The sequence below is a fragment of the Harpegnathos saltator genome, unplaced genomic scaffold (assembly GCF_003227715.2).
Source record: "Harpegnathos saltator strain DR-91 unplaced genomic scaffold, Hsal_v8.6 scaffold51, whole genome shotgun sequence".
Taxonomy (NCBI): domain Eukaryota; kingdom Metazoa; phylum Arthropoda; class Insecta; order Hymenoptera; family Formicidae; genus Harpegnathos; species Harpegnathos saltator.
Window position 1 is genome coordinate 2,110,320 of NW_020230327.1, and position 12,700 is coordinate 2,123,019.

The 12,700-nt window shown below is 45.8% G+C and overlaps 2 protein-coding genes across 7 annotated transcripts in view; both read right to left on the bottom strand.

Annotated features, from left to right (window-relative positions):
• Positions 1–12,700, bottom strand: part of Nca (neurocalcin homolog) — a 184,747-nt gene that overhangs the window by 38,107 nt on the left and 133,940 nt on the right. The gene's annotated exons all lie outside the window — the stretch shown is intronic.
• LOC105189001 (neuronal calcium sensor 2) overlaps positions 1–12,700 on the bottom strand; it is a 153,608-nt gene that overhangs the window by 7,661 nt on the left and 133,247 nt on the right. For all 6 annotated transcript variants that reach the window (XM_025302683.1, XM_025302682.1, XM_025302685.1 and 3 more), the window contains one exon: positions 1,491–1,619. In XM_025302683.1, coding sequence (XP_025158468.1) covers positions 1,491–1,619 — 129 coding nt within the window. The remainder of the gene's footprint in view (positions 1–1,490; positions 1,620–12,700) is intronic.

The window sequence follows — 12,700 nt, forward strand, 5'->3', positions numbered from 1 at the left end:
AACCATTATGCTAATCGGCGTTGATTTACCGGCGGGAATCGGGAGTGATTACTCGCGCGATATTTCGTCAAGGCTCAACTCGAAGGTCTCGCGAACGGTCATAGAGGGGTGTGTGTAAGAACGAAAATAAGAGGGAGATTTACGGCGTGATTTTATCGCGGCTGTTATTCATTTCTTCTCTCACCGTGCGCGTGGCAGCGACATTTCTCTTGTTCCATCGAGGCGTCGCGCGTCGCGCTCTCGACGCGGATATACTACTGTGATCGAAAAGTATTCGAACTTAATTTTTAAAAATCAGAATTACAATTACAACGCGGCAGACGGTACGGCCTTTAATTCACGCAGCGATTTTTCTTTCGCGTCCTCGATCGATTCGAAACACTGTCCGCGAAGTGGTTTTTTCAGTAGGTGAAACAGGAAAAAGTCGCAGGGGGCCATGTCTGGTGAATACGGTGCTTGCGGAGCGACATTCGTTGAGTTTTTTGGCAGAAATTCACGCACAAGTGTCGAGGTATGCGATCGTGCGTTGTCGTGATGCAAAATCCACGAGTTGTTTTCCCACAATTCCGGTCGTTTCTTTTGATTCACGGATTGTGCGCTGGTACGATCCAAATGATATCCTAACTTCATCCGCACTATCTCTCGCACAGTCAACCGACGATTTTGGAGCACCAATTCTTTCACTTTCTCAATGTGAGCGTCGTCCGTTGACGTTGATGGTCTTCCAGAGCGTGGGTCGTCTTCAACGGATTCTCGTTCTTCTTGAAACTTCTTAAACCACTCGGACGTACGTGTTTTCGATAAACAATCATCGCCATAAGCTCTTTGCAAACATTTTCAATGCGTTTGTGAACGAAACACAAAATTTCGTTCGCAACACAAAATTTCAAACAAATTCTTTGCTCCATATTTTTCGACATCGTAAAAATCGCCGTGCACAACAATCTTCACTGACACGAACAGCTGCCACTTTCAAACGGCTTGAAGGAACGCCACGATTTTTTTTCTTTCACCAAATGTGAAAGGCATGTACACCAACCGAAGAAAGCAAACGGATTTGACCGACAGTTTACTCGCGATTTTTAAAAAATAAAGTTTGGATACTTTCTGATCACACAGTAATACGCGGCTGCGGCCAGTTGCGACAAAATCGAGAAAGAGGGAAATCACGCGTGCCGTGAAATTCTTCTCATCGAAAGACTCTCGGCGATTTGAGTCAAGCGATCAATCTTTTCGTGCGGAAGAAAGGGGAGTGTCTCTCATCGCGCCCACTCGGGGCGCATGAATATTTCGGCTTGTATATATCATGCGAATGAATCGATGATTAGTCGCTGATTAGCTGAGCGCGGCGCGCAGAGGGAAAGGGAAAAGCGAACTGTGACGTCAAGTATTAATAAAAAATTCCGCATTTCATCAGAAGCGTCGCGGTCGAGTGCAAGTAAGTGGAGATATAAATCGAAGCAGCATGCATTATTCACGAGTTACAGTACCTGGACGATCTTCGTCATTTCTTGCATATCGATAACGCCGTTACCGTCAACGTCGTACATACGGAACGCCCATTTCAGCTTCTCCTCCGGCGTGCCGCTAGACGTTACGTCGATCGCCAGCAGGAATTCCTGCAACAAAGGAGCCCGGCTATCAGCAGCGCCGTCGACAGCCGCGCGACAATATCGAAACTTTTATTCCGCCGCCTGGAGATCTATCTTTTGTGCGACCGCGACGGCCGCTCAATGAAAATCTATATTCCCGAGACCCATCTGGGATACGCGTATCGGTGCGAGTCACTTTCCGATGCCATAATTCAAGCGTCCTCCGGAGCTCGGGGAATCCGAGAGCGAGCGAGAGAGAGAGAGAGAGAGAGAGAGAAAACAGAAAATAAAATTACAAAAATAATATATATAAAATAAATAAGCTGAAATAAATTGATATGATGATTATAAAGAAATAATTGGAATACTCGCGCGCGGAAGAAGCGGCGCGTAATCGATCGGGCGATAGAAGCGAGCGGAAGTTTAATTAACCGGGCGTTTAATTATTCGGAAACCAAGTCTCAGGCAACTGATTTACCTCCTCGAGGATTAATTCGACTTCAACTTTTCAATCCTTCCGATTCGGCTTCCTACACGCACACACACACACACACACACACACAGAATCCTCCGGCCGAAAGAAACCTCTGAATTTCGCTCGGGAGTGAACCTACGAGAAATACCGCTCCGACATCGCGTTAACATTGAGCCGCGGGAAGCCGATTGAGAGCAAAGCCGCGGGGAATTTGTTTTTCCGTTCATTTTTCAGTGGCAAGCCAGCAGGCAGGCATATCGCGCGCCCGACTAGCTCGTGCATCTCGAAGCACTCGTAACACTTTCCACGCGCGTGCTCGCGTCACGCTGTGTCGAGTGTCGTCGCGCCGAGAGGCGGCAATTTGAAAAATCGGACGGCGGACACTTCGAAAGCGACGCTTAATAAATTCCAGCGTATAGCGACGCGCCACCCACACACACACACACACACACACACACACATACGGGAGTGCAGGGAGCGGTCTATAAATTTTCAACGGTAAAGGCTAATAGTCTCGGCAATCTGGCCGTCTCGATGACGCTTTCAATATTCCGCAGATACGCTATCGATCACGGGCGGGACGACGTGTCGTCGACGTATCCGTCGGCGGAGTTACGGCTCTCTTTACGAGCGTAGGGTCATCTAGTTCGCGAGCGTTCGCGTTACCGTTACCGTTACGAAGTAAGTGTCGCGTAAGGAGCCTCGCTGCCGCCGCGGTCGTGATCGCGGCCGTCGGGCGAATTTGTCGGCTCGAATTCGCGCAGAGTATCCTCGCCCCGGGGCCGATAGCTTTCGAGCGCCAGCACGTCGACGTCGTCGTCGTCGTTAGAGCGGCTACGTTCCCCGGCGGAACTGGGTCACCCGCCGCCCGAGGTAGACAAACGAGACGAGGGCTTTATAGGACGGAGCACAGCAGAGGGCGGACCCCGGCTCTTTGCTCTTCCTGACCCCTCAAGTGTCGCCACTTCTCGTATTGACCCCGGCAAGAGCGTGACGGAGGAAGGGAAGGAGAATGAGAAAGAGAGACGTGATGTTCTCTTTCTCCCTCCCTCTCTCTCTCTCTCTCTCTCTCTCTCTCTCTCTCTCTCTCTCTCTCTCTCTCTTTTCCTGTCTTCCTGACTACCTTCCACCACCGTCGGTCTTAGGCCCGCACTTATTTTAGATGCAGTTTACCTGCAAAGCCCGCGAAGGAGTCCGGCGAGGAAAGCTCCGGCATTAGTCGGAACGTCGAGATGGCGGGGCAAGGAAAACATTCTTGTGATGCCATTAGCCGACGGTACGTACGGACACACTGTGAGAATGAATGCGAGACGGAATGTTCGAGGGAGGAAGCGAAGTGCTTCCCTCGGAGATGGAGAATGTTCCGGGGTTCGCGCGAGCTCGGTTTCTCGCTCCCGATGGACATTCGGGGGACAGTTCTCGCGAATGTAGGGAAGAATAAGTAGACGCGGTAGAATGTCGCGATAAAAGTACGCGACTGCGGTAGCAAACGTTCCAAGCTTCCAAGCGCGAAGGGAGTGCCAAGGATTCTCTCGCGCCGTCGGGAAGACAAGTGGATTATATCGTGCGGACCGCGTGCAGGATTACAATCCTGCGCACGGCATCCCGCGTTTTGCCAGCCAGCAATCGGCGGATATCGAGAGGTGAAATATGCGTTTACGATCAATCGCATTTCTTCGCGAGCTGCTCGATAATTCGTAGTATCGCACTGGTAGGAAAAATGTATTGTCGCGTGAACGAAAATTTTGTTTTAACAACAAAATAATTTGGTTAAAATATGCCCAACAAAACTGTCTAGTTCCTGTGGACAAATATCTTGTTTGATTACGGTTTGTTCGTATAACGTAATACTTTTGTTATAGCAACCGAAAACCGCTTTATAACTATATATGAATTTTGTTAAAAATACTATAATTTTTTCTTAATATATAAAATCTAAATTTTAGTCCACAGAAAGACGAAGTAGTATCCATTGGGCATTATTTTAATTTATGTGTAAAATAATATTCCGTTATTATGTAATTTTTACGGATAAAATAACTAAAATGCTTAATTTTTACATATGAAGTCTAAGAACAAAATCATTTGGTCCAGGAGAACAAGGCAGAAAAATATATTCAGTCGAAACAACTAAATAATTTGTAACTAAATATTTTCTTGTATAAAACAAGATATTTGGTTGCTATTAAAAAATGCTTCAACTAAACAGTTTTGTTAGAGATACTAAATTTGTTTTCCTAGTGCGTGACGCGACGGTAATTATCCCCCCCCCTCCCGCGCTCACGCGCGTCCGTGAAATTACCAACGTTATTTATATAATAGATCACATTAGACGTTTGTTAATGTTTGCGACACGCCGTCGTATGAGACCGATAAATGCCAAGCGCGATACGCTTCAGTTCAGCTATAATTTATTCTCGCGACCGCCGTTTTATGCGCCGTTTACTTTATCCCGTGTGTGGTCGGCTAACTTAACAATTCAACCTTTTTAAAGATTGATCCGAGCGAGGTGTATAGCAATTCCCGTATTTATGGGATCCCGGCTTTGTTTAACTTCAGGCAAACCGGAGTACGATATACGAAGATGGGAAAATGTGTACGGGGTCGGTTGCATTAATAAGAGATACGCTCTGTGCAGGAAATTGCGGGACGCACATGAAGTCGGACCTCGAATCGCGCAATTTTCTCCGCGCTCGTGCGGACGCACTCGCGCCCTCGTATGTTACGTCGTTATTCCATTTCACGTATCAATTTCGCCGTCACTTGAAACCCGAGTAACGAGTTTACGCAACTCTCCCGACTCTTCGAGCATTTGAATTCTATTCCGGCTTGTTTAAAAAGCGATCGAAACGCCACGCTTGACTCGCGGAATGGGAAATTCCCGGCCGATACAACACCGCCTTTCTCTCTCTCTCTCTCTCTCTCTCTCTCTCTCTCTCTCTCTCTCTCTCTCTCTCGCGGGCGGCTCTTTCGTAGACTGCGCGTCGTTTAATTCGTTTGTGACGGATTTGCGATTCTCCAGCCGGTCGGTTGCTGCCGCGCGACGTTTCGCGCGAAAATGCGGGAATCCTTTGTTTCATGCGCCGCATTCGCGAAAGCGCGAGAATTCTCCCGAACGCGAGAAAGACGAGATATCTGTCGCTCTCGCGCGCACGTTATTCGTTTCGCTCGGGACAGTTTAAAGCGCGCTCGTGCGCTCTCTAATTGAGGCAAAACATTTCCTCGTTCTCGGCTGTCCTGTTATCCCGGAAACAAGCCTGCGTTATCGCCGGATCGAGCTGTGCGGATCGAGTTGGCAGTGCTCGACGTTCACGTCGGACGAAGAACAGCGTTCACAGTCGTACGCGGGGGGAAGAGACTTCCGCCGAAAAACATTTCCGCGGCTCTGACTAACTTTGCGCGCGTTTACGCTTTGACGCTTTTACGGCAATTTGACTCGCCGCGTAATACGCAGCGCAGGAATCGTATCCATTGCGTTCTGTCCGCGCTCGGCCGAGCGCCCTCCGAGAACTTTGCGCGCGCCTTCTCGAAATTGCACAGCGCAGGGTGTGAATAATTTGCAAACAGAGGTAACGACGTCATTATGTTTCCCAGGTCCATCCGCTTACGGCATGAGCCATACGTGCGCTAATTATCATGAGCGCGAAATTGGAGGGCAAATTTTTCCCGAGCGTGACACAAGTCTCGACGCGGAGGGTGGAGAGGAGACGCGTAGTAGCAAGCATGATGTTTTAACATTATTAAATACACTAAGAAAAAAAAATGTAGTCTCTAAAAATCTCTAACTGTTTAGTTGAAGCATTTTTTAATAGCTAAATATCTTGTTTCATATAACAAATATATTTAGTTGTCTCAACTAAATATATTTTTCCGCTTTGTTCTCCTGGACCAAATGATTTTGTTCTTAGACTTCATATATAAAAATTAAGCATTTTAGTTATTTTATCCATAAAAATTTTATCCATAAAAAATAATAACGAAATATTATTTTACATAAACTAAAATAATGCACAACGGATACTATTTTGTCTTTCTGTGCGCTAAAATTTAGATTTTATGTATTAAGAAGAAATTATAGTATTTTTAACAAAATTCATTTAGTTAAAGCTTTTCGGTTGCTACAACAAAAGTATTACGTTATACGAACAAACCGTTAATCCAACAAGATATTTGTTTACAGGAACTAAACTAAGTTTTGTTGGGCATATTTTAACCAAATTATTTTGTTGGTACAACCAAATTTTCGTTCACGCAACAATACACTTTTCCTAGTGTATCTCGCTTTTTTTCTTTCGTAGCGCGCGTGTTTTCACGAACGAAAATCAGTCAGAGATAACTTTTACGCCGGGCACTGAGCTGGAAATGTTTGTAAGACGACAAATGCTGGGAAACTGCAAATGCAAGGAAAAGAGACACGCGCGTGTGTTGGAGAACGAGATAGCCGAATTGGCGAGGTGCGATCGTGCGCGTACGTGATGATATAAATTAACAAGCGGTTAATCCGAGAATGTATCTATCCGCTTATGCAATGTACACGTTGTAAATCGGACATTACTCGATTCGAGCTTCGCGCATATCTGGGAAGAGATTTATCGATTAAAATAATTTATATTCGTGTCGGATATGCGGGGATATATATTGGTATATATATATAGTTTGTATCGTGTAATATCCGATTTTCGTCGCAACTGTGCGAGTTCACGTGGCGAATTCTTCGACGAGTTGGTGCAATGCGAATTTCCGAGACGCGATTGTTGCTTACGATTTAGAAAGAAGCCGAACACGATGTTTAATTTACGATGCACGCGCCGCCAGCAAATTACAAAATGCGATTGGCAGCAACGTGCTCTCTCCGTGCAAGCTGTCGTATTTTTAGAACTCCGTGGTTTTAACACCCGTCTGTCAAAGGGTTAAAGTAACCGGTCGTTACGTTGCGCAAATAAAAACGCCAAGAGGGGTTTCAGCAAAAAGTAGGGCGCACGTTTCAAGGCGAACTACGCAACCTCGAGCGCGAAGAGAAACGCGCATCCTTCGGAACGGACGTACGAAATGGACTTTCAAAATGGATTCTCGTTGCCCGAAGACACTAATGGAAATGCAACCACTGGAGAATCGCGATCAAGCGCCCTTTAAAGGAAGACGAGAGCGATCGCGCGCCGCTCGTGGCTCAAGGCCGGACGTAGAAGCGCAGAAAAACTCTCTCTCTCTCTCTCTCTCTCTCTCTCTCTCTCTCTCTCTCTCTCTCTCTCTCTCTCTCTCTCTCTCTCTCTCTCTCTCTCTCTCTCTCTCTCTCCCCCCCTCTCTCTCTCTCTCTCTTTCATAAACATTATGCGATGCAGCTTTTATTCTGCCACACGTAATTATGCGCGACGCGCTATCAATTTATTCGCGTTACATTTCACGGCGAAGAAAAATCCTCGGATAAATCCCGAATTCGTTTTCTCCACGTAGGGATCATGAAAAAATAATACCTAGCGAAAATCGAACGCATGTATTGCACGTTGCGAAGGAGACAACGCGAACAACAATTCGATAAACGTGCGTTTCGAACCTCGAGGTTGCTATTACGGCTCGCGGTTCAACTCGATACTCTCGATATTCGCGAGAACGGATAAAGCTATTAAAAAATTGCTGAAGTTCCTTCTGCAAAGGATAATAGATCGCGCACATGTTTTAAATGGTTACAGTGCGAGACACGAAGGAGAAAGGTAAAGAGAGAGAGCGAAGGAAACATTTCCGAGTGTGTTATTTTGACACGTATAAGCTGAAGCTTTCTTCACGCGTTTCTTGTCGTCTGAAGTCACGAAATCGTTTGATGCATTTCGGTATCACTTAACGCGTTAAACGACGTGATTTAAGACAAGACAAGATACGCGTGAAGGAAGCTTCAGCTTATACGCGTCAAAATAACACACTCGGGTTTGCAGTGTAAGTGTTACAAATCATGCTTTGCAAAGTACACATTCGCCACGATGGTGGCAAATGGCAGGTCGTGTGTGTACACGCGGTTCCAGATTCTTCAACTCGTCTCTGGCTCATACGACCGACCACACGTTTCCCATTTTCGCGACTTCGCGGAAGGATCGAGCGAGCGAGCGAGCGGATATTGTAGGCGCGCCTACAAGTTAACATCGGCCTGACGAAATTACCGGAATATTATGGTTTGCCCCAACAGCGACGCGAAGTAAATGCAAAGTACTGCTTATGTAAAACGGGGGAGATTATACGACGGGTATAAAGTTAGAAGTCACTCTCTCTCTCTCGAAATGTCCTCTCAAGATGAACTCGCGAGGCAAATCTTCGGGCTGAACTTTAGTGTAGCGTCCGGGTGTGCAACACAATGCAATTACACGGTATACCGCGCGGCAAGTTCCCGTCGAGTGGGAAGTTCGAGAGGGAAGTTTGCATTGCTCGAGATTTTTGCAAATTCGCAAACAATGGAAAAGACTTGGTCGCTCACGAGGTAAGGAGGAGCGCCTGTCGAGCTGCCGGGAGAAGTCGGGCTTGGAGCAAACGTGTTTCGCAACTTCGAATCGTTAAATTCGGATTAAAAACCACCCACCGGAAAAATCGCCCACACACGAGTAACCGTCGCGTTTCGTCTCTCTATTGTTACACGGTACGAAGTACCGAACGCTAATGTTAAGGTTGTTCGAGTCGATTGTCGAGGGAGAGGGAGAGAGGATCGTGTGAAAATCCGGTCGCTAAAAAGAGAGAGAACATAGTATCGCGTAGATGGGGGGGGGGGCGGCAGAAAGAGAGAATACATCAACGTCCAAGCTCTGAGGAATATTTGTCATGCTGCTGGTAGTACATTCGGCTGAGTGAATGCAAAATACTGTTTATGCAGGACGCGGTGTTTTCGATTCCCCGAGATTTCAGATACCACCCGGTGAGAAGAGACGATAAACGAGCTCGAGTCCTCGGTAAATAAGAAAAGTTGCAAGAACGTTGAGAGACGGCTGATCTGCCGGTCATTTATCACTGTTACGCCGGAATTGTCTGGGAAATAAAGTTCAGATAGCCGGAAGTTACGGATCGCTAAATCTCTAATGGCCGTCTGATGCGCGCGAGCCGTACGAATTAGCTCGTCTCGTCGTGAATCGCGCGGGTTTAATTATGAAAGTTGCGCCGTTAAAAATTATGTCTTCTCGCGAAGACGATCGGCACTAAAACTGAGCTCGGCTTTTCGGAGAACGCGCATAATTCAAGTGAAAAGTTGCGCGTTTGCTTATGTTCGTCTTGGTTGCCCAAATTCCTCTCTCATCATCATGATATTAATTATTGACAAAAATCATAATATTAATTAATAAAAGTATCAATAAAATCATGATGTTATTGACAAAAATCTGAGACTGATAAATCACAAAAGTCATGAAAAGGGAATCATGAAAAACCGACCGGTCCCAAGATAACAATCACAGTATGAAATCATAAAGACAACAAGCGAAGACAAAAGAATACGGGATTCGTAGGAATTAAAGAGCGCGCAGTAAAAAGATGAAAAAAGAGAATGCAGCGGCAGCTTTATATATTCGAGGCTGCACTCTGAGAGATGAGAAGATGCGATGTACGGAAAAGCTCGAAAAAGGTAAGAAGCGAGAAACGATTTTTCGACTGTTTTCACCGAAAAATCAAGGTAAAACGTAACTTGATCTCGTTAATGCAACGTGAACACACACACATACACACACACATACTCTCTCTCTCCCTCTTTCATTCTTTCATTGAAGAATGGAGACACCCCCCCCCGCGCCGATATAAATTCTACGGGTTATTATTACGATTATTGTCAGCGACGTTGTGGAGGACGTCACATCGCGGGAAAGTTTCCCTCCCCGTTTAGCCGGGCTATCACGAGGGTCAAACTCGGGGAGACGACTTTGTTCGCATATTTCTTTCCTCGAAGAAAAACGACGACGCTCGGCAGAAAACTGATATCGTATATCCGATGCAGAAGGCTAGCGGGGAGCAAGAGAATGACGGGGGTTCTCGCTAAAGGGAGAGCCGGTCTTTGTGCGGCTGTTATAAGCCACCATTCACATCGATGCCACGACGACGACGATGACGACGATGACGACGACGAGAACGGCGGAGAGGCGGAGGCGCGAGATGGAAGCGAAACATTTTATTCGCTCCGCACACAGCGCGACTCGTTATCGGGCGAACTCGCCCGATTTTCCAAACCGCGCCGAACCGCGCGAGTGTCTCCCTCGCTAAGGTCGACGGTGCAACCGCGAGGAGTCAAGACATCTCGCGACGGGTTATTCATAAATCGCGACCAGATGTTGAGATAATAGGCGCTTAGAGCGTTACACACGAGAAGTCAGGCACAGAACTCAGGCTCGCGAGCAAAACTAGCGAATGGAGAAGGGAGAGGGAGGGCTTTCATATCAGCGAGTTCTGATGAAACTTTGCTTGGTGCCGCGGGAATACGGAATTTCTTAACTACCGCGCAATCGCGCAAGATACAACCGTGAGAAGCAGATTGCATCTGCATCTCGCCGGGTATTAAATGTCAACGCCGATGTTTCCGCCTGGACGAAGTTCGCACTCGCGACCTGCCTGTTAGATACGTTAGTCACATTTTCGAACGCTCCACGTTGTCTTGGATATCTTAGACAGATGAGTTACTTTAGATGCTTTAACCCTTTAACGCCTACTGGTAACTATAGTTACCAGAAACGTATTTAAGAATCTATAACTTCGTGAAAAAAGGAGATATTGTCGTTTTCTTTGCACCTGCACTGTAAAGATGAATTCTTCTTCTAAAAGATGGTATATAGATTGTATGTAGATTCGGTTTAGTTTGTTTTTAAAGCTCAGTTTTAACGATAACATGTTTTGTCAAATTCCAAGTAGGCATAGTTAGCATTGTCACTGACATCTAGACGTGCGCTATAAATGAATAGATTGGTAATCTGTTATAATTTTATACATTTGGAAGCTTTCTCAGATGCAAAATGTGAAATTGAAAGAATACAGAAATTCAAAATGGTGAATCCAATATGGTGGGCACGAAAATCGCATTTTTTATGCGGCGAAAAATGAAGGGACGATTGACTATCTAAATGCTGATCTATAAGATATTCTTCTGAAATAGCAAGCTTGACGCTCTGAATGATAAACTTCACTCACAAATATAGTAAAGTTTCAGCTGAAAACTGTCAAGCTGACTATCACAGTTGTGTCGTATAGATCACCCTTCATTTTTCTCTGTATAGGCTGCTCATTTCGTATATATGCTTTTAGGATCCAAGTCATATTTACCAATAAACAGAAAACGAACGATAAAAAGAAACCAATATAAAATTCTGATATCTTTTTTGGTTATCACTACTTATAGTCTCAGTTAGAAAAAACTCAAATTTCTTAGACACTTCTTTCTCAAAACACTTATAAAAAAGTCGGGCGTTAAAGGGTTAAATACTTCAGTTCTTCGTTGCACGCGATAGCTCACGGCTGCAGATAATTTTCATTCTCGCCAGCGGCAACGAGGTACCGCTAATCACCTCGAAAATCTCGTTTCAATCGTCTTATTAGTCGGAAGAAGCGTTACTTCTGCGACAAAAGACACTGTAAAAATAACAATGTTCTCGCGTTTTTATCTCTTCGATAGATAACTTCTCGAGTCGAGTCTGCCTCTAGTCAATCCTTGAAACGGCCATGAAAAACGGCGGGTCGCGCGCGCGTCGAGAAGGTTATTTTATGCGTTTCATGTGTCTACGTGACACAATTTTTTCTAGCGTATGACGGCTCTTCAAATGCTCGGCACGCTCGCGCGAGGATCGCCGCGAGCACGTGCTGCAGTCCCGCGAAATTGTACTGCGCACGCGCGCGCGGGAGCGGTGGTCACGTGATCGGAGCGACCGCGTGGCCGAGCGGTCAGCTGATTCGGCGCGGGAGTGGGGGCAAGGCCGCACGTCACATTACGACCGTGCACGTAAAGCCCGTTCTACATTAGTTAGCAATTGCAAGATCGCAAAGAAATTGACCAATCAACTTTTCTTTGATCGCGAGGGAAATACTGAACTGTCATTGATTAATTTTCTTGCGATCTTGCGATTGCGACTAATGTAGAACAGGGGTAACGGACCTGCCTTCCACGCTACGCTGCAGACTCAGCTGATTCAATTTTGTCAGCCGAGATCGAGAATGCGGTTCGATATGGATGTCGATATTTCCTAGAAGGCGTAAACAACGACTTGAAACAAAAAGCGTTTGGAGAGCTGGCGCTTTCGTACTTCTGACAAACGCATATGTGACTTTTTTTTCACACAATATTAATTAATAATGGACGAAAGATAAAACCGTCGCATCGTAAAAACATTTATTATTATCAATCGCCTCGTATCAATTCGCAACGATGGTTAGTCTAGGACGGAAGTTGGAAAAATGTCGATTTTTATATTGAAACATGAACGGAGACGGAATAACGTCACCTCGTTGTCAAACCGCCTTTGAGAAGACATCATCGAGACTCCAGAGACGAGTAAGAGGCAAACGAGTACTTTGCTCATTAATAGAAGATAACTGAAAGATAACCCGCCTCAACGGGGGACTTTCCCCGTCTCGTAGGAAGTCGAGCTTAGGGTTGCCAAATCCAAAAGTTAAAATTACCGGACATTTCTTC